Source organism: Chiroxiphia lanceolata, chromosome 19 (assembly GCF_009829145.1).
Source record: "Chiroxiphia lanceolata isolate bChiLan1 chromosome 19, bChiLan1.pri, whole genome shotgun sequence".
Lineage (NCBI taxonomy): Eukaryota > Metazoa > Chordata > Aves > Passeriformes > Pipridae > Chiroxiphia > Chiroxiphia lanceolata.
In genome coordinates, this window is record NC_045655.1 from 653,160 (window position 1) to 676,461 (window position 23,302).

The 23,302-nt window shown below is 45.6% G+C and overlaps 2 protein-coding genes across 2 annotated transcripts; both read right to left on the bottom strand.

Annotated features, from left to right (window-relative positions):
* Nucleotides 1-3,946: 3,946 nt before the first annotated feature.
* Nucleotides 3,947-5,023, bottom strand: LOC116796357 (myosin-8-like; the record flags this gene model as incomplete). The annotated part of the gene is made up of 2 exons (XM_032706923.1): nt 3,947-4,223; nt 4,928-5,023. Coding segments are annotated over 2 exons (249 nt in total), but the record flags the coding sequence as incomplete, so codon positions are not given.
* A 75-nt stretch (nt 5,024-5,098) lies between these two features.
* On the bottom strand, nt 5,099-22,107 carry LOC116796362 (myosin heavy chain, skeletal muscle, adult-like). The gene is made up of 36 exons (XM_032706928.1): nt 21,886-22,107; nt 21,653-21,796; nt 21,405-21,561; nt 20,793-20,820; nt 20,580-20,694; nt 20,402-20,494; nt 20,209-20,272; nt 20,017-20,115; nt 19,812-19,915; nt 19,587-19,725; nt 18,523-18,641; nt 18,272-18,421; nt 17,590-17,760; nt 16,090-16,399; nt 15,907-15,983; nt 14,158-14,245; nt 13,941-14,058; nt 13,543-13,666; nt 12,954-13,090; nt 12,607-12,862; nt 10,532-10,774; nt 10,250-10,426; nt 10,020-10,165; nt 9,842-9,932; nt 9,364-9,753; nt 8,996-9,122; nt 8,703-8,821; nt 7,958-8,154; nt 7,423-7,606; nt 7,171-7,336; nt 6,890-7,014; nt 6,384-6,692; nt 6,082-6,285; nt 5,604-5,729; nt 5,340-5,510; nt 5,099-5,251 (listed from the first exon to the last, which is right to left on the bottom strand). Exons 1-36 carry the CDS (start codon nt 22,090-22,092, stop codon nt 5,114-5,116), a joined length of 5,613 nt encoding a protein of 1,870 aa, XP_032562819.1. The 5' UTR covers nt 22,093-22,107; the 3' UTR covers nt 5,099-5,113.
* Nucleotides 22,108-23,302: the final 1,195 nt, after the last annotated feature.

The following is a 23,302-nucleotide window of genomic DNA, read 5'->3' on the forward strand; positions in this document are numbered from 1 at the left end:
ATGAAATGTAAACATAAAAATAGATATGATGCTCATCACAGTTTCAGTTGCAAGAAAGTTATTGAATTTTTCTATAGAAGATCATATGATACCATCCATATCCTTGAGAGGTGCTTGTCTAGAACAGATCTTTAGAAGCACAGATTAAAGGAGATTCTGCAATATTATAGATACTCTGTTTTACCATACAGTTTTCCTCACTCAAATATTTCCTTAATATTAACTCCAAGTCCTTTTAACTTAAAATTAAGCAGTTATGATGCTGGTGATAGAACCCTCCATGTATCTTAATGAAACTTATTTTCACTTGAAAAGATTTTTTCATACTTCCACACCCAGACTTTACTTTGCTCATCTCTTGACTTATAAAATTAATTTCTATCCATACCTTTTTCTAAGTCATATTCTTCATACTTGTCATTTTGGCTCCTCTTCTCCTTACTCTTCCTTACAAGAATATTTTCCTTTTTTCAGAAGAGAGCTACAAAGTGTGCTCCATTCAAAATACTTTGGGCTATATTTAAGATAACCCACTGCCTAAAGGGAGCAAACGTTAAGCAGCAGTGCACCACATAAAGAATACTTGTACTAATATTGGCAATACTTAGATTCGATTACTATAATGAATTGAATAACTCAGTAACTTTCACAAGTGCTTGACATTGTTAAGTGTGTAAAAACTTGTGACCCCAATTGCTTTTCTCCCTGGCTCAAGGGTCAAACCACATGCATTTCTGTCTGATTTCATCCTCCCAAAGTACTTTAATTCTGTTCATTAAATTTCCCACTGAAAATTACAAATCTATTTTCCAATTTTCCAGATCTGCCTTTAAGTTTGATCCCATTCCATCCTGCTAAAATGCTTGAAATCCCCTTTTCCCAAGAAACACAGCAGCACTTTCTGCTTCTGTCACCTCAGGGTCTTTTCTTCCAGCATTGGTGAGCGGAACATTCCCAGATGTTCTTTGGCCCATCCCACCTGACTTTGTTCTGTCCCAGTGGGGAGCAGATGAAACCGGCTGAGTGCTCTGGTTGCCTTTGAACCCTTGTGCTGTGATTTGCTCCCAGTCCGTGGGCCCGGCAGTTGCAGCAGGTTTGAAGGCCCCCGGCTGAGTTAGGCCGAGCAGCTGCTGTGCAGAGGAGCAGCTGCCCAGAGGAGGGTCCCGTGATGGCTCCAGGCTGCCATCCCCTGGCAGTGGGGCCTGGAGCAGAGGGGGAGATCGGGGCCGCCCCGCCGAGCTCCCTGGGACTGACAGGGGCCGGGTGGGGCCGGGAGAGGCTCCCCCGGCTCCCCCCGGCGATAATTCCATCGTCTTTCTGCCAAGGATCCCTGAAGGAACTTGTCTGTCTTTCCGTGTCGGGTGACAAGGCCCAGGCTGAGGATAAAGCTGATGGGGCCGAGGCCGTCAGAGCAGCAGCGCCAGGGCTGAGGCGACAGGCACAGTCCGGGCCCAGCTGATGGCCCCGGTCTGGGTGTGCTCTGTCCGGCGGCCCCGGGGCCGGAGCCGGCAGGGACGGGCTTTCCGGAGCTCTGCAGAGGGCCCGGGCAGTCGGGCTGCAGGCGGGGCTGGGTCTCCATGAGCACCGTCTCACGGCCACCAGCCTGGCCAGGGCTCCTCCTTCAGCCCAGATACTGCCGTGGCCCTTGAGGGATCTCTGGGCTTCGGCGACCCTACAGCCTTCGCTCAGCGAGTAGCTGGGAAAGCACAGCTTGAGCAAAGGGATATGGTCCCTGCAAGCGCTGCCGAACCTGGGAGCAAGCCCTGCCTCTGCCTTCTTCCTTCTTCCTCACCCAGACTGGGACTCCAGGGTGGAGGCTGGAAAATGCTGCATTTTCAGAGCTACAGCCCAGCCCGCCTTTTCCATGGGTAGGTTTACAAGAGGGGGGATGCCCCCTCGACCCCAGTGAGCCCCAGCTGACTGCTGGAAGTACCTGGGCAGCTGTTGTGTTCCCTGTGGGACAGCACGTCCCAGGAGAGAGGGGAGAGCGCCCAGGTGCTGGGTTGGCACAGCACCGTTGCACGGGCTCCAAAGGGGCCACTCTGGATTCAGACTCTGAGCAGGGAGAGCACGCTCGGGCCGCAGTCTGACGTTTAACCTTTCAGCTGGGAATGGAGCTGTGCTGGAGCAAGTCTCCCTGGGGTAAGAATAGCATCTGCTGTCTTGGGACACAGCACAGTTGTCCAGCTCCTCCACGGCAGTACATGGCACTGAGACACAGAAGGCAGCCTACCCTCCCAGGAATGTCTCAGGCACTATTAGTGGAAGTGAATCATGCCCACAGACAGGCACAACCCTGAACAGGAGTCTTAGGAGATCAGGGCTATTTTGGGCCTTTGTCACTGCAGAGGAAAGGAGACACATGATGTCTTCACGTAGCTGCCTGCTTCATTTTCAGCCACATGCGTGAGAGCTGGAGAGATAGCAGAGGGCATGTAACTGTGTGCAAGTGAAAGGGGCAGGAGGCTGGAGGAAGAAACAGTCTAAAGAAGGCTGTGGTAAGTCAGAACACACACAGTTATAGCCCTTGATGTGAGAGCTGCTTCTTCAGTGACTTGACTGCCTTTTCACACCGGTGCCCTCTGAGACAGCGCTTTTGGACGAGTCATCAAAGAAACTCTCCAGGTGTTCCGCTTGCCAGTAAGGCCAGAGCTCACTCCTCTCTTCCCTCTGCCTGGCTTTGCTGGCTGCATTCCTTCATTCTGGTGACACATCCTCAAGCTTCCTCGGTGCAGGCAATGGGAGGCAAAGGATGGTGCAGGGTCTGTAGAGCAGGGTTTCAGAGAGTCTCAGAAGTTAACACTTGCACCAGCTATTCCAGCTAACAGGAATATACTCATGGATGCTGTGTATATCCATATACTCATGGATGTTGTGTGCCATCTAGACTCTACCCAGCCCCCCCTGTAGTTTTGGAGATGCCTGCAGGTGGGACTGCCACCCAAGAGGAGCAGTCAGCTCACAGGTGGGCTTGGGCAGGCAAAGGCTAAGGCCAAGAGGCCCTGCCTGTGGTGGCAGATCAATGCATGCTGTGAGACATTGTCAGAGAGGACTAGTCTGGCCAGGTGTTAGGTGGCTTTCTTAAGGTCTTTGTGATTGAAGGCTGAGGTTTGCCCCTAAACAACTACTTACTCCCATTGCTCTCTGCTGAGATACAGCACTGACAGAAGTTCTGCTCACCAATGCTCACAAGGGACAGTAATGGGAGGAAGGAATGGAGGGCTGCACCCATCTGTTTTCTTCTTTTCTCTTGTCTGAGACAGTGCCATGTGCAGCCTGTTGTGCAGGAGGTGCCAAGGCTGACCTCTGAGGTGATCGTTGAGGAGGTGTGTTGGTGCATGTGCTGTGCAAGAGGTGGGTACTAAGGGAGAGTCCTTCCAGCACGGGGCCCCAGGCAGGGCTCTGCTGTTTGCCCACTAAGGGGAAACTGGGAGCAGGTGGTGGCAGCAGCTGAGGGAATCCAGGATAAGGGAGACGGCACAACGTAGAGACGCTGTCGGTATGCAGTGACTAAAATTGTCTCTGTCAAGGGACTGTTGGTCCTTGATGGTGCAGTGCATTGTAACCTCTGATTACTTAGGGGTAGATGTTTTGGGTTTGTGAGTGGCAGCATCAGAAACATGGGCAGGGAAAGGAAAAAGGACAGGGGATCACCCTCTCTTGCCTCTCCCATGGGAAGGAACTTGTGCTGAAAGGACAATGGGCGAAGCATTAGGAGCACGTGAAGGCAGGAGCAGGACAAGGAGCTGCTGGAGACAAAAGAGAGCGCAGGCTGGATTTTCAGGAGTCTCCACAGGAATGGCCAGATTCTAAGTTTGCAGGTCCTCAGTCCAACATTTGCATCAGCTCCCCTTTCCTAACCAGGAAAAAGTAAGGAGTCTTCTTCTCCAATGCAATATCCCGAGTATGGTGAGAAAACCAAACCCAAAGAAGGCACTGGTCATGGTGTGTTTGCAGAGGAATCTACTCTTTATTCACTAGGCACTGAGGTGGGTACATTGCAGAAGGAAGTGACACAGGGTTCACATTTTGTGCAGCCCGCAGGTCACTTTGTACACCTGATGACAATCTCACTCTTCCTCTTCTATCCTCCTATGAAACTCCCGACTCTTGGCTCGGAGCTTGTTGACCTGTGACTCTGCAATGTCAGCCCGTTCCTCGGCTTCCTCCAGCTCGTGCTGGATCTTGCGGAACTTGGAGAGGTTGACATTGGAGAGCTGCTCCTGGGAGAGAGAAGGAGTTGGTGGTGAGGAGCCCAGGGCAGGGGTGTCGCTGCTCCTGTGCCTTGGCCTGGGGGAGGGCACAAACTTCCATCCACCACCCACCACAGCTTATCCGTGAGTCTCAGTGAGATCCTTGAGAACTCAGTGCCCTTCTCACAGACCCCCCCCTCACTGAGTCCAGAAGTCTTTGTCTGGGCTGGGCTGTTTGCCACAGCAAAGAAGCCACACTCAGCCAATCATAAATTCGGGGGCTGCAGGATTCTCTCAGTTCCTCCCTGAGTGCTGCACGCCCAGAAACAGGCAAAGGGTCCCTGCGCAATTCTAAGAGCTGAACGCAAAGTGGCTTGGGAGGATACTTCCAACACCTTCTCTGTCTGCTATCAAAAATTTGAAACTAAGTTATTTTCAAAACTTCTTTATATACTGTACTATGCTTACCATTAATAAGACTCCTTCTTACAGGCTGCTTTGTTGTCCTGATGCAAAAAATGCTGGGTGCATTTGCCCTCTTATTAGTCTTGTTAGTGACTCATTGATTTCGTTCTCCAAGGCGAGGTTGATTTAGGAGCCTTTCAGAGAACTTGAAGAACTCCATTATTGACCAGTGACACCTTCCAACGTTCTTCTATTGGGCCAAGCTTCCTCAGTGGCCAAGCTACCCTCTTGGAAAGTGTTTCTTGCCAAGCACTCAGAGTGATACTTACAGCCTCCTCAGATTGTCTCTTGTAGGATTTCACCTTCATTTGCAGCTTGTCCACCAGATCCTGTAGCCTGAGAATATTCTTACGGTCTTCCTCGGACTAAAGCAGTTGGCAAACAGGAAAGAGTGTGAATTGTTTCCCCCACTATGGCAGGTAGCAATTCCCCTTGGCAATCAGGTGCAAACACTTTCAGTTTTTGCAGATGCCCACAGGGGCCATTACCTGGTAGGTGAGTTCCTTCACCCTCCTCTCGTACTTGCGCACACCCTTCACGGCTTCAGCGCTGCGCTTCTGCTCAGCATCAACCTCCCCTTCCAGCTCCCGCACCTGCAATGAGAAGCCCGTCCCTGCAGCTTCCCTGGGGGTGTCTCTCCAAGAGACGGGGTCACTCATGCACCAACACAGCCCTACTCACCCTGGCCTCCAGCTTCTGGATTTGCTTCTTGCCTCCCTTCAGGGCCAACTGCTCGGCCTCTTCCAGACGAAGCTGCAGGTCCTTCACCGTCTGGTCCAGGTTCTTCTTCATCCTCTCCAGGTGGGCACTGGTGTCCTGCTCCTTCTTCAGTTCTTCTGCCATCATGGCCGCCTGAGCAGGGCAAAAGGTCAAAGCCCTTGTGGGGCTGGAGACATTTTGGGGAGAATACATCCCCCATCAGCAATGAAAGGAGCCCCGACTCACATCTGTGATGGCCTTCTTGGCCTTCTCTTCAGCATTGCGGGCCTCCTGGATCGTATCCTCCATTTCGCTCTGAATCTGAGAAATGTCTGTCTCCAGCTTCTTCTTGGTGTTGATCAAGCTGGTGTTCTGTTGAACAATAAATATTTTGTCCAGTTAGTTCCAAAAGAGAACACTTATTTTAGGAAGGTATTGTTTCAATGTAAAGTTATCTTCTATATATCTAATATTAAGATTCTCCCGATGCATCTTGTGATGTCATGCACAGCTAGATAGCAGAGAGTTCTTAAAATTTGAAGAAGCCCTTCTGACTGCTGATGCAATCCTACTCATATAACTACAATCCATTTCTTCATACAAGTTTACTAATTCTGGTTAAGGTGAAGATTTTTATCACAACTGTTGATTTAAGAATTTGCACAGCTGAAAATCGGTAAAGGAAAAAAAAGGCTCATGGGGTTTTGAATCTCATGAGTCTAACCTGAGTGTGGAGGAGCTGAACTCTCTCACTGGCATCCATCAGTTCCTGTTCCGCCACTTTCCTCGACCGCTCCGTCTGCTCCAGGGCTGCCCGTAGCTCCTCAACTTCAGCCTGCAGCAGGTTTGCTCTGCGCTCCACCATGGCCACCTGCTCCTTCAGGTCATCCTGGGTCCTGAGAGCATCGTCCAAATGGATCTGGGTGTCCTGTAAGAGAGACGAGGAATTACATGGTGTCAGTGTGCACTTGAGGGCCAAAAATGTCGAGGATCTCATTCCTCTTTCTGCAGCTTTGCTGAACAGACCTTGAGCACTCCCTGTGTGTTTCGCAGGTTCTTTTGTGTCTCTGCAGCCACACGGTTGGCATGGCTGAGCTGGATCTCCATTTCATTCAGGTCTCCCTCCATCTTCTTCTTCAGCCTCAGGGCTTCATTCCTGCTCCTGATCTCAGCGTCCAGGCTGCTCTGCAAGGACTCCACAATTCTGAGGTGGTTCCTCTTCAGCTGGTCAATCTCCTCATCTTTCTCTGCTATCTTCCTGTCAATCTCAGACTTCACCTGGTTGAGCTCCAGCTGCAGGCGCAGGATCTTCCCCTCTTCATGTTCCAGAGAGGCCTGGACAAGTGGACACAAACATGGGGAACATTGATAAACCTACTGCTTGCTTTCTAGGGAATTTTCTAGAGAATATTCCAGGAAATCTCAGCTGGCTGCCCTCCGCAGCCAGAACAGAGCAGAAGCAAGGCCTTTTTAGCATTGTTTCTGCCTTGCTCACACATTTAGTGCAGACAGCAATGATTCTGACCAGGTACCTCAGCTTCCTCCAGAGCAGCCTGGATTTCAGATTTCTCCTGCTCAACTTGCTTCTTGACTTTCTCCAGCTCATGAATTGCCTTTCCTCCCTCCGCAATCTGCTCCGTGAGGTCGGAAATCTCCTCTGTGGGAACAATGGCTTGCTCAGGCCCAGAGCAGAATGGGAAGGGCCCTGTCCCACCAGGGTGACAGGCATCTTTGCAGAGCTGCAGGCACAGACCCCGCAGCAATGCTCAGCTGGTGAGAAAGCCCATCCCGGAGCAGAGGGCCAGGGACTTACGCTGCAAGTTCTTGTTCTCCCGCTTCATTGTTTCCAGGTGGTCCAAGGACTCCTCATAGGCATTCTTCATCTTAAACAGCTCCGTGCTGAGGGAGCGAGACTCCTTCTGGGAGGCCTCCAGCTCAGCCTGCGTTTCCTCATACTTCTGCTTCCATTCTGCCAGGATCTGAAGAGAAACGGGGCGTGAGTAGGGATGTGGCCATCCCGGGGGGAGGCTCTGCCCAGGAGTCCCAGGGCTGGAGCCCAAAAGACCTTGTCAAAGTTCTTCTGCTTCTTGTCCAGAGCAGCGCAGGCAGCATTGGATCGCTCCACATCAATCATCAGGTCCTCCACTTCATTCTGCAGCCTCTGCTTTGTCTTTTCCAGGGAGGCACATTTGGCATTGACAGCTTCGACGTGTTCCTCTGCATCCTGCAGGCGCTGTGCCAGCTTCTTCCTGGGAGGACATAAGCACAGTGGCAGCTTAGAGCTTAGAAGGGAGTCAGTTCTGCACTGCCATGAGAGGGCAGTTGGCCACTTTGGGGGTTTTGAGCTGAGCACTTTTCGCAGATCCTAAAGGATCTGTCCTTTCTGTGTGCATTAGGCCTGTCTTTGCACTTCTAGCCCTAAAGCCTATGCTTTCCCTTCCAATATACACTTTTTCCCTCCTCCCCTCTCTCTGCTTTGCACACAAAGACAGTATATCCCTGCCTTTATTTCAGCCCTGTCTCAGCCCACTCAGAGACTCCCATTTCCCTTGACCGCTCTCAGTCTTCTGCAGTCATTTCTCATCCCACTCCCCACGTACTTGGCCTCCTCGAGCTCCTCCGTGCGCTGAATCGCGTCCGTCTCGTATTTGGTTCTCCACTGGGCCACTTCGCTGTTGGCCTTGGACAGGGCGCGCTGCAGCTCCCCCTTGGCTTCCTGCTCCTCCTCATATTGTTCCCGGAGCAAGTCACAGTCGTGGCGAGCGGACTGCAGGGCGTGGGCCAGGGCGTTCTTGGCCTTGGGAGACAATTGGATGGGGACAATTAATTTCCTGTGAGACAGCAGAATGTTAACTTTACGAAAGTGGTTGAAGAGTCTTTCCATCTGACATTTAAAATCAACCCAAGGGAAAATGGCATATTGATTTCACATTTAGAGAACTTTCTTATCTCTTCATTCATCAGAATATAGAAAGTATTCTCAGGAGAGATGGATAAATTCTGAATGACAACTAAATCAGGAAATTGTTGAATCCCTTTAAATTTTCAGCTTAGAAAAGTAGACTAAGATGCACAATTTATTTTTAGATATATCTCAATCATTTTTTATATGCCATTATAAATCTGAATAGAGACCTAAAAATGTTTTTCTCTGTCTTAGTATTCAAATTGGAGAGGATGTCTTCCTCAATTTCCCTTCCCACACTAGAGATTAAGGTGGCAAAATTGTCCATCCTGTTTGATAGCTCAAAAATTAAACTGATATGGCTAACATTCTGATTTTATGTGAGACTAGGAAATATCCTGAAAAAAACCAGAACCTCAGTCCAAAGTCAACCCCCTTACCTTTATTTCTTCCTCTAAATGTCTCTTTAGTTCCTCAATCTGTTGAGTGAATGCCTGTTTGCCTCTGGATAGCTGAGATATCAAACCATCTTTTTCTTCCACTTGGCGTGAATATTCACCTAAGAAAGTTTGCAGACAGATTGCAATTTAAAATCAATACTAAGTCAATGTGTCTTTTAAGCACTGTATAACAGATCACAGAGACTAGATCAATTTGAGCAAAGCTTCATTCCTTTTTTTGTTATCATTAACTACAGGTTGTCCCATTCCAGAGGCATGTGGGGTTATGTTACCTGCTTCTGTCTGCAGACGAGCTCTTTGAGCATTGAGGTCATTGATCATGCGCTGATGCTCTTCTTCCTTTGTCTTAATCTCACTCAGCTGGTCTTCCAGGGTGCGGCACATCTTCTCCAGATTTGCCTGTGGAGGTCAGAGAATGAAAGAAGATTACCATCTAGACGCCTTCTTATTCGGAAGAGCAGGACTCTAAGCAGAAAAACATGAACAGACTTGCAAGGTCTGGACTGTTCCTTGATGTTAGAAGGTAAGAAACACAGCTCCATAGAGAGACAGGGAGTTAGATGGTAACCAGGCCGTAGTTTGAAAAGGCGTATTTCAATGGAATTAATTTTCAAGTGGTTTACAGTCTATTTTTCCATACCTTGGCTTTGGAGACAGACTCCATGTTACTGGCCAAGTCATCAATCTCCATCTTGAGCTCACTCTTCTCCTTCTCCAGCTTCTGCTTGACGCGCTGCAGGTTGTCGATCTGCTCCCCGAGCTCAGCTGTGCTGTCCGCGTGCTTCTTGCGCAGGGCGGCAGCCGTGGCTTCGTGCTGCAGCGTGGCCTCTTCGAGGTCCCGGCGCATCTTCTGGAATTCTGCCTCCCGCTTCTTGTTCATCTCCACCTGAGCTGCCGTCGCCCCTCCTGCTTCTTCCAGGCGCTCGCTGATCTCCTCCAGCTCCCTGGACAGGTCAGCCCGATGCTTCTCTGCTTTAGCGCGAGAGGTTCGCTCGGCCTCGATTTCCTCCTCCAGTTCCTCAATACGGGCCTGGAGAACACGAGGGACCCTTCACACCCGTGCCCTCCTCCTCCCTGAGCCAAGCCTGGGGCAGGCAGGGGAAGGAGCAGACACTTGCCTGCAGCTCCTTGATCTTCTTCTGTAGTTGCATGCCCAGAAGTTGTTCGTCCTCGATTTTGCTCTGGATCTGGCTGATTTCAAAGTCTTTCCTTTGGGCAAAGCAAAGTGGGTTACAGCTCAAAGGAAAAAGACAAGAGCTGCAGCCCAGCACTGAGGTGCCCCAGGGCCACACTTACTTCTTCAGTTTCTCATCCAGCTGCTGCTTATCATTCTCCAGATCCATGATGCTGTCCTGGGCCAGCTTCAGGTCTCCTTCCAGTTTCCTCTTGGCTCTCTCCAGGTCCATGCGCAGTTTCTTCTCTTGCTCCAGGGACCCTTCCAGCTACACAGAACAAGGCCATCAGTGCTCCACCAGCCAGCTCAAACTCCATACCTGTCTGTTCCTGCTGTGTGTCCGTGGGCTTACATCGTCCACTTGCTGCTCCAGCTTGGTCTTGGCTTTGGTCAGTGTATTGACTTTGTCCTCCTCTGCCTGCAGGTCATCCAGGGTCTGCTGATGGGCCTCTTGGAGGGCTTTCTTCTCCTTTGTCAGCTTGACGATGGTCTCGTCCAGGGCTGCCATCTCCTCTGTGAGGTTTTTCACCTTCAGGAAGAAGGGAGCAAGTGTAAATCAATGAAGTAGATACAGAAGTCCTGGAAGAGCACGGGACTCTTTTCTGGCGTGTGGGTGAGATTTTCTGCCTCATACCTTGTTTTCAGTTGCGTGCTTTTCCTTCTCCACCTTGGCCAGTGTTAGCTCAAGGTCATCAATATCTTTCTTCAGCTCTGAACATTCATCCTCCAGTTTTCTTTTCTTGGCTGTCAGCTCAGCATTGATTTCCTCCTCATCCTCAGCCCTTTCAGTCACTTCTTTAACTTTGGCTTCCAGCTGGATTTTGGTTTTGATGAGCTGGTCACACCTTTCCTCAGCATCAGCCAAAGCATCAGCTTCCTGGTGGGAAAATGCCATTGTTAGGGATATGCTTTTTGAGGGAATATTGAGATTCTTACCTGCATAATTCAGAGTCCTGGATAGCAATTTTGTATTTAAAAATTTGATACATGTCCCAATAAAATGACATATAATATAGAATTGATTTTATATTGTTAGTTTTGAAACAGACTGGTTTTAAATCTTAAAACCAAGTAAAATCCTTTTCAATCTATCTCAAGACTTGAATATTTATATATTTGTGCAGGGTACAGAATCCAATCTTATCTCACAGTATCAAACACTGGAACAAAGTGCATAAATTCAGGTTTAATCATAGGAATATCTCCCATGTTTGTGAAGTTCTGAGTGATAATCATATGTCAAGATGCATATAAATACTGAAGACACAATTATCTTGACACCATTCCTGTATTTATCTTTTTTCACCTTACTCTCTTTCTGAAGTAACAGTTTCTGATTTATATTTTCAACACCATTGGCCCCAAAATACTCAGTATCTGTCAGCCTTGTCTCTTCTCTGTGCTACTGTCATCAGCTAAGAAGAAAAAGACCTGCTGGAAAATTTGCCTCCAGGCTTCTTTTCTGCAACAGTGGTCCTGTGGTATTTGTTATATTCTGTCTCAGGTTTCAGTCCAACAGAAATAGTATGAAAGAAAAATAATAATATTAGCAGTGCGTGGATTCTTTCATCTTCTTACAGCTCAAGACTCTTTAAAAAGGGGGGCGTGTGGCTTTTTCTATATGTCACATATGCTGCATTGTATCACTTGGAGGAGTCAGTCTTTTCTATTCTGTGACTGATTTAATTTAGAAAGCACAGCACTGTTACACCGCACATGTAGCACGTGATTTTGTGTAATGATTCTTAGTGATGTAGGAGGGCGAGTGAGAATATTACATTCTCTTTCCTCTTAGTTAGTTCAGTATTATACCATAGTAAAGTCTATTACTGTCCTGACTATTCAAGCCACCACCTAAACCAGAAAGAAACAAGTTATCTTGTTCTACTGGAGAATAAGGAGAGGAAAGTAATGTCCTCTTAAGTTGCCCTGAGAATTCTTAATTATGAGTGTGTAAGGAGAGGCACATTCAGTTTTGGAGACATAGGAAAAAAGTACTAGCAAAACAAACATTTTACAAAGAAAAGTTTCTTGATTGTTCTGATATAAGCAGAAGGGCAGTGCAGGCAGTGGAGGATCAAAAAAACCAGTCCTATAAGGAGTGGCTGAGCGAGCTGGGTTTGTTTAGTCGGGAGAAGAGGAGGCTCAGGGGGAACTTCATTGCTCTCTACAACTGCCTGAAAGGAGGGTGTAGTGAGGTGAGGGTTGGTCTCTTCTGCCACGTCTCAAGTGAAATAACAGCCCTAAGTTGTGCCAGAGGAGGTTCAGATTTGATATCAGAAAAAAAAATTTCACTGAAACAGTGGTCAGGCATTGGAATAAGCTGCCCAGGGAGGTAGTAGAGTCACCATCTCTGGAAGTGTTCAACAGGAGTCTGGATGTGGCACTTGGGAATACGGTTTAGGAGGGATTATGGTGGTGCTGGGCTGATGGTTGGAGCAGATGATCTTGAAGGTCTCTTCCAGCTGTAATTAGTCTGCAATTCTGAGAAATGCTAAGAGAGCTCAGCCTACACCACAGAAAGTCTCACCCAGGTAATATGCTGACAGTCCTTATTAAAGCTTGTAAGAGCTTGTAAGAGCACCACTTAAAGAATCAAAATTGAACTGAGCTAAATTTTAGTTTCTATGTGCCTTTTGAAAGTGTAATTGTAAATATCGACTTGATAGTCACAGCAGAGTTGGGATAAAACACACTGGTGATACTCACAGCCTGCACTTGGAGCTGCAGGTCATTTTTCTCCTGCACCAGTTTCACCATTTTTTCCTCCAGCTCCTTCCGCTTTGCCTCAGACTTTGCAAGTTCTTCCTTAGTTTTCTCAAACTCTTGTTTCATGTTGGCCATCTCCTTCTCAGACTCTGCACTCTTCAGCAAGGGCTTGATCTTGAAGAACAGCTTCATCCAGGGCCAGTGTTTGACATTCATGAATGCACGAATGTTGTACTGGATGCAGAAGATGGACTCTCTGAAAGGTAAGTCAAATTATTATTCAATATTTATACTGTGATGACACAATAAGCCAAGTAGGGTGAAACCTGATTTGAAGAAAAGCCTACCTTCTCTCTACCATTCTCTGGTACTCCACCCTCATCAGGTAACCCCTGCATCTGGCCTGTGTGCGAGTGATGAGCTGCGCCAGCTTCTCATCCCTCATCTCCTCCAGGAGGCCTACGAGCCCAGCTTTGAAGAACACCTTAGGTAAGAACACGAAAACAGGTGCAGTGTATGTGCTTGTTCAGGGTAACCTGGTACCCTTACCCCCATGACAGACGCTATGGGAAGTTAAGAGAAAGAGCAAAACCACAAAGAATATATGTAGTGCCCGAATCTTTTATAACTCCAAGCTTCTGGTTACCTGCAGTTGAGGAACTATAATAGCCAGATATTTTGCTTTTATTTGTATTAACCCTTGATTCTTTCATTCTACAACTTTGTCTTAAATTAGGAACACTTATTTAACCCTTAATTAAATCATCCTATGGCAATGAATTTCAGTTTATTCAAATGTTGAGTAAAAAACTACTTGATTGATTTCTTTTACATACACCATTGGATCATTTCACTTACTATCTGGAGTAACTGAGTGTCAGTCTCAAGCCATGCAAACCAAAAACCCATGGTACTTGAAGCAAGCAGATCTTGTACCTTAGTGTGACCAAATTTGTATTGAGTGTGGTCTATATCAATTGATCCAAGAAGTTTCTCACAAGCCTTCTTGCTGTCAATGAACTGTCCCTCTGGGATAGCACTGGCATTTAATACTTTGTATCTGAGGAAGAAAATGGAAGGATTTGCTTTGGACTCAATGATCTTAAGGGTCTTTTCCAACCTAAATGATTCTATAATTCTATGAATATGAATAGGTCTGTTGTTGAGACCAACTGGCTGCTACATGGAAAGAAAGAATCTAAGAACAGTTGAGAATGTAACAGCACTTATTAAACTGAAACTATAGGGAAGGCTTTAGGCACAGGAGGGAAAAATTAAATTTCACAAGCTACTCAAGATGGGCGAAGTGATCCAGTAAGGGGATGAAGTCTGACCTCTGTTTAAAATCTGCATACAGGACTCTGTTGGGAAATCCTTTCCTGCAAATCCTGATCCCTTCCAACACGCCGTTACAGCGCAGCTGGTGCAGCACCAGCTCGTGCTCCATGGCACCTGAGCAATGCAGAGCACAAATACACACCATATTCTGTAACACAGAGAGCAAGAGCTGCATCATACTGAGAACATTCAATACATATGTAAGCCTCTTACCAGGTGTTTTCGTTTCATTTGGGATGATGCAGCGCACAAAATGGGGATGGGTGCTCCTCAGGTTGGTCATCAGCTTGTTTAAATTCTCCTGGAAGAGTCATCAGGAAAAGTTGATATTAGCAAACGTAATTTCTTCTGTAAGCATCAAGCCCTCTGAAATGAGATGTACACAAATGAGCAGAACCCTGAACTGAAGCCCTCTGCATCAGGTTTTCTGACTTTCCACAGATCTTTGCTGTTATTAACTTAATGTATGAAGTTCTTCTGAGTAATCTGTAGAAAATATTGTACTCTTAAACACAGAATTGTAATACATTTCACTGACTCTAGTGGAATGCCTTTATCAGAAATTATATCCACAGGATGTACCCAGAGAGATAAAGTAGTACTCCTATGAGGCAATGAGTGGGAAGCATTCTGTAGGAGGCATCAAAGCTGGGTCATATGGAGCACACTACATAAAACCTTTGTGTTTTCCCTACTAAAAGCAAAAGGAACAAAACCAGTTTTATATGTCTAGAATATACATTTATCTTGTATGGCAAAGTGAGATGAATCCCATCCCTTGTTTTGTAATTGATATTTGTATAGTTATTTATAAAAAATTATTATCTATAATTAGGGGAGGGAAGCAGGTGCTTCTAGAGGACACCACAAAGCATGTAAATAGAACAGAGAAAACATTAGGATGCATAAACATTACCATGTCTAAACAAGAGGGATAGTGGAAGAAAATTTAAAAACATAACAGAAATGCAACCCAAATGCACCAAACAATAGTTCTCTTACAACATTACCTCCTAAACTCTTATGACCTTTAGACATAGACTTTTTGCATTATTTTTAAATGATACAGGCAGTACAGCTATGATAATTGCCCCAGAGGGTGGTTGGGCATTGAACAGCCTCCCCAGGGCAGTGATCATGGCCCCAAGACTGCCAGAGCTCAAGGAGTGTTTGGACAATGCTCTCAGGGACAAGGTGGAATAGTTTGGGTGTCCTGGGCAGGGCCAGGACTGGATGATCCTGATGGGTCCTCTCCAGTTCAGCATATTCTACAATTCTATGATTATTTTTTCGGGGGCATATACACATGCCCATGTTGTGTTTCAGAGCACTGCCTAGAGGCTGTCAGGTGATGAAGAATCATACGACAGCAGACCTGTAGAAGAAATTAAGCGATATCAAGAAGGGAGGCATACATGAAGGATGATAAAGGTAATACCTCAGGAGGCAGGAGGTATTTCACCTGGAAGAGATGTATGGCGCAGTCAGGAAGCAAGACTTGGTTATGACAAAGGACTGTGAAGTATTGACATCTTAAAAATCCATAAGGAGTGATGGTATTTCAAGTATAAGAAATTGATCCTTGAGTCAGACAGAAAAACTAGACATATAAATGGAATAAACAGGTCAACAGTGGCCAGAATGTTGTAAAAGGGCAGTAACAGCTTCTGAAGCCAGAGGCATGCATCTGGAGGAAATCTGGTCTATTTTAAGTATATTTTAGACATTTTTTCTATGACATTCTTCCATCTAGAAACATCATCCTCGGACAAGTGGGCAAATAAAAAAGCTGTGCATTCAGTGGAAAGGAGTATGAGTAGATTACACTGGATTTATTCCTAGTAAAATGTGGCCCAAGAACTTCAGGATCTTTTAAAAGAACTAAGCCAAAAAAAGACAAGCCATAGTGATTGGTGGGTTTACTCCTTATCTTAGGAAGAAAGAGTGAAGTCTCTACTGTACCCGGAAAAGAGCCGAGACAGTCTGGAAAGAAGAACCCTTCTTCTTGGCACCTTTCTTGCCTGCACCACTGGCCTCTGCTAAATTAAAAATAAATAAAACAGATTTTAGATTTTTGCTTTTGCCTTTTATTATTCCTTTTTGTAAGCTGTACATCAGTGAAAATATGGGATTCATAGAACCAACCTGCTTCTGCTCCACCGTAGTTGGCAAAGAGTAAGGCCAGGGTCTTGACAGATGATTTCTGGTACAGCCCAATGACAGTTTCATTCAGGGGGTCCTTGTTCTTCTCCAACCACCCAGTGATGTTGTAGTCCACTGTGCCAGCGTAGTGCACCAGGGAGAAGTGGGCCTCAACCTTGCCTTTGGTAGGTTTGGGCTTCTGGAAGTTGCTGGACTTGCCCAGGTGCTGGTCATAGAGCTTGTTCTTGAAAGAGGTGTCAGTTGCCTTGGGGAACATGCACTCCTCTTCCAGGATGGAAAAGATGCCCATTGGCTGGGAGAAATCGCAAGGGAGACAGATTGTAATTTAGCTTTCAGGGCAATAATGACCTTCATATAGACACAGTAATGGAACAAAGATTGAGATACACATCAGAAAATATTAATATTTCATTACATTTTCTTCTAGAAAGTGGGATTGAATACATTGATACCTATATTTTTAATACAAAATTAACAACTGAATTCTGTTGCTCATGGGAGTCTATCCTTCCTCTCTAATCAGCTCTGATGAGAAACATCTGGAGTGCTGTTCTAGCTCTTGGCTACTCCCATGGACGTAGTAGAGTGAGCCCAGTGAAAGGCCACAGATATATTTAAACGATCGGAACGTCTGACATGCAAAAATAAGCTGACAGGACTGTCCTGCATGGAAATGAGAAGGGTCTGGGAGATCTTATCAATCTATATAAATACCTAATGGGAGGGAGAGAAGAGAGAGCTCAGTGATGTCCTGTGATGGGACAAGAAGAAAGAGGCATGATTCACTAAATTCCATTTAATGAGAAGAAAAACCTTCTTTGGTGTGAAGATGGTCCAGAGTTAGAACAAGTTCCCTGAAGTATCTGTGGCATCTGCACCCTTGGAGATATTAAAACTCCAACTGGACATGGTCCTGAGTAAACCACTCTAGCTGACCCTGCCTTGAACAAGCAGGTTGGGTTAAGTGATGCCCAGAGCTGCTTCTGTGATTCCAACTACTCATCATCTGCCAGCTACTGAACTTGCCATCTCGTGTGCAGTACAACTGCCTTCACACTGTTAGTCAAAGGAGGCACCTGCAAGTGTGACTGTGTACTGACAGTTATTTATGTGTGTCCATCCTCTGCGTCCATTTTGCAAAGATGCAGCTGTTCTGCTGTACAAGCACTCTTGTCAGAGCTGAAAGGTGAGGAGGGCACACTGACCCGGAAATTGGCTCTAGCTCGTTTGGAAGAACACTCTTTTTGGGAGTTAAACAAACTTTTTGTGCTTGGAAAGAGATCAGTACAGACTTGCTGCCACAAGTCTGCCACACATCTGCCACAATCTCCTTCATTTCTCACTTAACAGAAAAAGTAAACTACGGGGCAAGGTATTTTGAATAAGAAAAGCAGAATACTTGCACAGGAACATAGAAGATCCCTTTGAACAACGAGACCACAGAGTTTTTCTGCATGTAACTCATTTGAACAGATAGGATACCTTTTCAATGAGCTCAATGCAGGCAGCCAGGTCCATCCCAAAGTCAATGAATGTCCATTCAATTCCCTCCTTCTTGTACTCCTCCTGCTCCAGCACGAACATGTGGTGGTTGAAGAACTGCTGCAGTTTCTCATTGGTGAAGTTGATGCACAGCTGCTCAAAGCTGTTGAACTGGAAATAAAATAAGAAGGATACATATTGAAAGATGCAGCAATAATTGCAAAACCTCCTTTAAAACTAAGGAATGGAGTTATCTTGGCTTCATTGTCCATCCTGTGCATTTCTTCAGTCTGCTTTGTGACTACATAATGAAAAAGAGAAAGGCATCAAATTAATTGTCCACAAGGAATTTTTTTCATTAATAAAGTTGTGAAGATATAACATATACCAAGTTACAGGAAGAAGAAACACAAACTTAGGACTATCGTGGTGTACATATTTTTATACTATCTTGTCCCTGACTATATAACCAAGGAGTTTTTCTGATTGGACCATTCTGTACTTTTGAGTTTTCACATCTTGAAATAAGACAAGTCTTTTGAAAAGTCATTTTTTAATTCATAACAAAAAAGAAAAATAACATTAATCATCTGATAATATTATGTCTTTTTTAAAATGTGTCTCAAATTGATCATAACATTCAGCTGTCACTTCCAAGTAGCTCTTACTAAATCTTACTTACATCAAAAATCTCGAAGCCAGCAATGTCCAGCACACCAATGAAGTACTGCCTGGGCTGCTTCGTGTCCAGCTGTTGGTTGATGCGAACAACCATCCACAGGAACATCTTCTCATAGACAGCCTTTGCCAGGGCACCCACTGAATTGTGCACCTATAGGAAAAAATAAATGTCTGGTGTTACCATACAGGGCAGAGGAAAATCAACAGGATATTAATTCTAAACATGGTTAGAGGCTACAACATGTTTCTTACCTGCTGTGCTGTTTGACCCTTAGTCACATATTCATTCCCCACCTTAACTCGGGGGTAGCAGAGGGCCTTGAGCATGTCAGCTGAGTTCAGGCCCATCAGGTAGGCAGCCTTGTCAGCAACTGAAAAGGCAGAGGAAAAAGGAAGAATTTAACATCCAGTAAACTTTGAATCTTGGAGCAACCTTCCCAGGATTCAGCCTAAAGGCTGCAGGGTTCAGATTTCTGTTCTTTGAAAACTTTTGATAGACTCTCATAGAGGGAATCTTGGCAACATCACACTTGTTATTATGCATATTGAACTTTTCTAAAATAATTTATGTTTTAAAATCTTCCCTGGAACATGTAGAAAGTGATGATGTTTCCAAAAGTCTCCTGGCACTGAACTGAAAAATGACGCTTGTTAGTCTGAAAGCTCGTAGTGCACCTGCAGCTCAGGAGCTGCAGTGACAACAACCAGGTACTGATCTGCATTCAGGTGATCTAGACCACACAATATTTAGAGTGGAACACAGAGACAATATCTCTGTTCTCTTTCAGATCTAGAACCCTTTCTGAGCTTTTGTTTCTGATGTTCAGTAAAACTAATTGGGCTTCATCCTGTTACCTATGGTGCTCCCCACCTCCTGCCTTGTCCTTTAGCAAGAGGAGGTGTTGCTCACAGAATTGGAGACAGAGGTTGTAGGTCCTGTGCCCACAAAGGAGAGGAATCAAATACACCTCTTACAGCTGCCTTCCCTCAGTGTTGAATAGGGGAAGACAAATGGGAACGTAGTCCCCTCTCATGTTAGAACTGAATCACTGGGCTGTTTCGCAGTTGCAAGCTATATTCCAACAAAGGCATGACTAAAGGAACATCCCTCACTCCTGACTTCCTGGAAGTTTATACTGCTAACTGTTCATAGCATAAGATACATAAATCCTGAAATAAGGGAACTTGGTGTACTAAGGACAAGGGACAGGGTTTTTTTCCTGGCTGACTAGTTTTCTTGGGATCCTAACAATTAACAACTTTTGCTGTCTTCCACAGTGGCTTACAGAATGGTTAATTATTGAGCTCAATAATACCTTCTGTGCCTTCAGGCTCTGCCTGTTCCTCTCTTGGTTTCTGCTTGAACTTCAGGTTCCCGTAGTGCATGACAGCCCCTGTCAGCTTGTAGATGGCTGTTCTCTCATCAGCAGTGAAACCCAGGATGTCAATGGCACTCTGATAATACAATCAGCAAAGTGAAATATTTGTGTGTTATGTGATGTATGACCTATGCCTGTTGACCTGTTTTGTATGTTACTCACGTCTGTTGCCATCAACTCCTCCTTGTCATCAATGCTGGGAACACTGATCTCACCTTGACTCACAAAAGGGAAATCGTAAGGGTTGGTGGTGATGAGGAGCATTTCTGAAAACAAATGTGTACATGGGTTAAATTTAATACTTTTTTTAATGTAGTTGAATCTTTCTCAGAGATCTTCCTTCAAAAAGCTCGGTGACATCTCCTACCAATTAGCTCTGGCTTCTTGTTGGACATGATCTGATAAAAGATGTGGTAGCTTCTTTCCGCCTTGAGCTGGAAAGTGACTCTGGACTTCTCCAGCAGATCTGTCAAGGATGGCAGGACAGAGTTAGGTACAGCAATGCACATGGAGGTGGGAATTTGGGAAGGGATTGGACCAGTCCAAGAGAGTCTCTTACAAGTTTCAATATCAGCAGAAGCCAGTTTGCCTGTGGCCCCAAAGTGGATTCTGATGAATTTGCCCTGTTAGGGAGAAGCAGCAGCATTTCAGCCTGTATGGTTTCCTCTGACATCTCCTTTACGTGGAGACCTGCTCAGGCATCACTTGTCCTGCCATGAGAGGGAGAGATTTTGTCCAAGTCACCAACTCACAAAGCGTGAGGAGTTGTCGTTCCTCACGGTCTTGGCATTTCCAAAGGCCTCCAGCAGTGGGTTGGCACTGATGATTTGATCCTCAAGCGTTCCCTGCAGGGGGAAAATTATTCACCGACTCTGTTGAGTCGACAGGGCAATGACAGCCCAAGTGTCCAGTCTGTTCTTCCTGACTCACCTGCATTTTGCCTGATGTCTGCTCCTCCTTTTTCTTCTCCCCGCTGGCTGCAATTGTTGCAAAGTACTGGATGACACGCTTTGTGTTCACAGTCTTCCCGGCACCGGATTCTCCGCTGTCAGAGCAAGGAGGGAAGCAGAGAGCGTGTGGTCAGGCAGGAGAGGCCCTGGCCCTGGGCAGCCCCTCAGGGACCTGAACAGGGGGTGTACGTACGTGATCAGGATGGACTGGTTCTCCCGATCTGGGGAAGAGGCACAATGAGAGCTGTGTTAACCCTGGTAACCTGGTAACCCTGGGTAACCCTAAGCTGAATAGAAGTAAAGGTGTAAATAGAAGCTGGGGATTCTTCAGAAAGTCTAAGACTACCCAGTTCCCTTCTAGGTCCTAACAGTATTAAGAATAAGCCCAAATGGATATATTGAAGAGTCAGGGGCATCTGGACCTAAGACAAGCTATGTATCAACTTGCCCTTGACATAGTTCTCATCAGGAAATATAAACGCATTGCCTACCCATGTTCAAAATACTGGATTATGTGGAATAATAACATTCTTATCAGTGAAAAAATGTAGAAAACTTAGTCAAGCACTATTTCTTGTACTGTTTAGTGGGAGAGTATAGAATTTTGTACAATAAAGTGAAAATAATACATTATAGTGAGTCTGTGCATGCTTTTGGGTCACTTTCACTTGAAATTATTTGCTGCATAACTCACTCAAGTTCACAGTCATGCAGCTCTGTGGTGGTTTTAGCTGGCTTGTCACGTGTCCCAGTGAGATCAGCAGGGTTTTTGATTAGGTGGGTATGAGGGAGGTCATGCACTCACCAGTCAGCATGAACTGATAGGCGTTGTCAGAGATGGAGAAGATGTGTGGAGGGGCCTCCTGGCGCTTCTTGCCTCGGTAGGCCAACACCACCTCCGGGTTGTACACGGGCAGCCACTTGTAGGGGTTGACAGTGACGCAGAAGAGACCCGAGTAGGTCTGCGAGGAAGGGACACAGCACGTTGGCTTCCCCTGGGCCTGGCAGAGCAGTTCCTCCAGCTGCCCAAAGGAAGCTGCTGCTGCCACTTACATAGATCATCCAGGCTGCGTAACGCTCTTTGAGGTTGTACAGCACAGCGGGTTCGTGGAGGTGGGTCATCATGGCCATGTCCTCGATTTTGTCGTACTTGGGAGGGTTCATGGAGTAGACTTGATCTTCCTTCACAGTCAGGGTCTATCAGAGGCAGGAGGACATGCATGGATGTCAGCTAAGAACCCAGAGTGGGAAGAAAATGTTGTTCTTCAGGCTTGTTTTTCACTCACCTCTCCCCCTTCAGTCTTGACAGTGACTTTCCCTGATTCCCTGCTCTGAATTGTCCCTTTTACAAAGGATTCTTTAGGATGAGCCACAAAGACAGATGACTTGGCATCAAAAGGCTTGTTCTGGGCTGCAATTCTCTCCTTTTCTGACTTTCGGAGGTAAGGAGCCGCCTCCCCAAAAACAGCCATCTCAGCATCTCCAGAGGCCATGGCTGCTCTTTACGTCTGCTGAGGATACGTCAGCAGATGACTCTGAGGAGAAACAGTATGGCACTGATTACTTACATTTTTTCAAGATTTGGGAAAATGTTATATCCTGTGCCTTGGTTTCTCTTCATACTCTGAGTATTTTAACATGAGATAAGTAGAAATTTAATTTTACGTCAACTTAGAAAATAAGGGGCTTTCATGTAGTCTAGGTCTTCAAACACTCATTAATGACCTTTTCAGAACTATGGGTTTGGTGCTTTAAGAATACTGTGCCTGTAAGACAAGAGTGACTTTGTTAAGGAAGTTTCACTAAGACATCGCTATTAGGCAAATTCATTAAAAGGATGAACAGTGAAGTAAAACTACTGAAAAACTGTAGTGCAGGTTAACTACAGTCTTGGAAAACATTGAATCTGTGGGACATTTACCGATTAAATGTAATGGTAATGCAAAGGTAGTGGGAAATTAATGAATGTTGCTAATGAAGTTGTCAACTGAAAAAGAAAAGAAGGGCAGGCTTTGTGGCCTTTTAATATTCTGCTACAATTTAATTTGCTGCACACATTTGTTGTCATTCACTACAACACCTAAATAATTTCAGCCCCAAAATTCTGACTTAGGTGAAATAAAATTCAAGAATTGAAATTGGAATTGCCAGGGCTGTGTTAAGATCCCAAGTAAATACCTACTGAAAAAAATCCAGGAACAGGTGAGTTCTCAAATGTTAAAAACAAAAAAGAGGGTATTTCTTCAGATGATGTATTAAACGTGTAGGTACCTAAATTTAGCCAACTGCATTTGAAAATTCTCTAGCTACATTAGTAAAATTTATTCCATCTTTGTTCATTAGGTAATGAATATATTTTTTTGTCTGGAGTAAGAAAATGGGTAAGAGAGTTCTAGCACTTTACAAAGGTAGTTAGAAGGTGCGTTTGCTCAGATGATTTATTAATTAATATATTCTTGGGTAGAATATAGGATTTTGCACTTTTTCCTGCTGTGCTTATCTGGTCCCATTCTCCTGCTGCCATAGCAAAGATGGGAAAGCAGCACACCTTGATTTCTGTAAGGTCAAGTAAGCAGAAGTGAAGAATGTCCCCATGGGCATTTTCTGGTCTATCATCAGTGTTCAGAGGCTTCAAACACAGCCTTGGGCACCCCCCCTTTCTACTGCAATCCCACCACATAGGGGGGTTTGCACATAGGTGCA

Coding starts and splice junctions, on each gene's coding strand:
- LOC116796362 (XM_032706928.1), bottom strand. CDS start 22,092: ATGGCCTCTGGAGATGCTGAGATGGCTGTTTTTGGGGAGGCGGCTCCT. Junction 20,273..20,401: donor ACGACAACTCCTCACGCTTT/GTGAGTTGGTGA, acceptor TCTCCCTAACAG/GGCAAATTCATCAGAATCCA. Junction 20,116..20,208: donor TTCTGCTGATATTGAAACTT/GTAAGAGACTCT, acceptor CATCCTTGACAG/ATCTGCTGGAGAAGTCCAGA.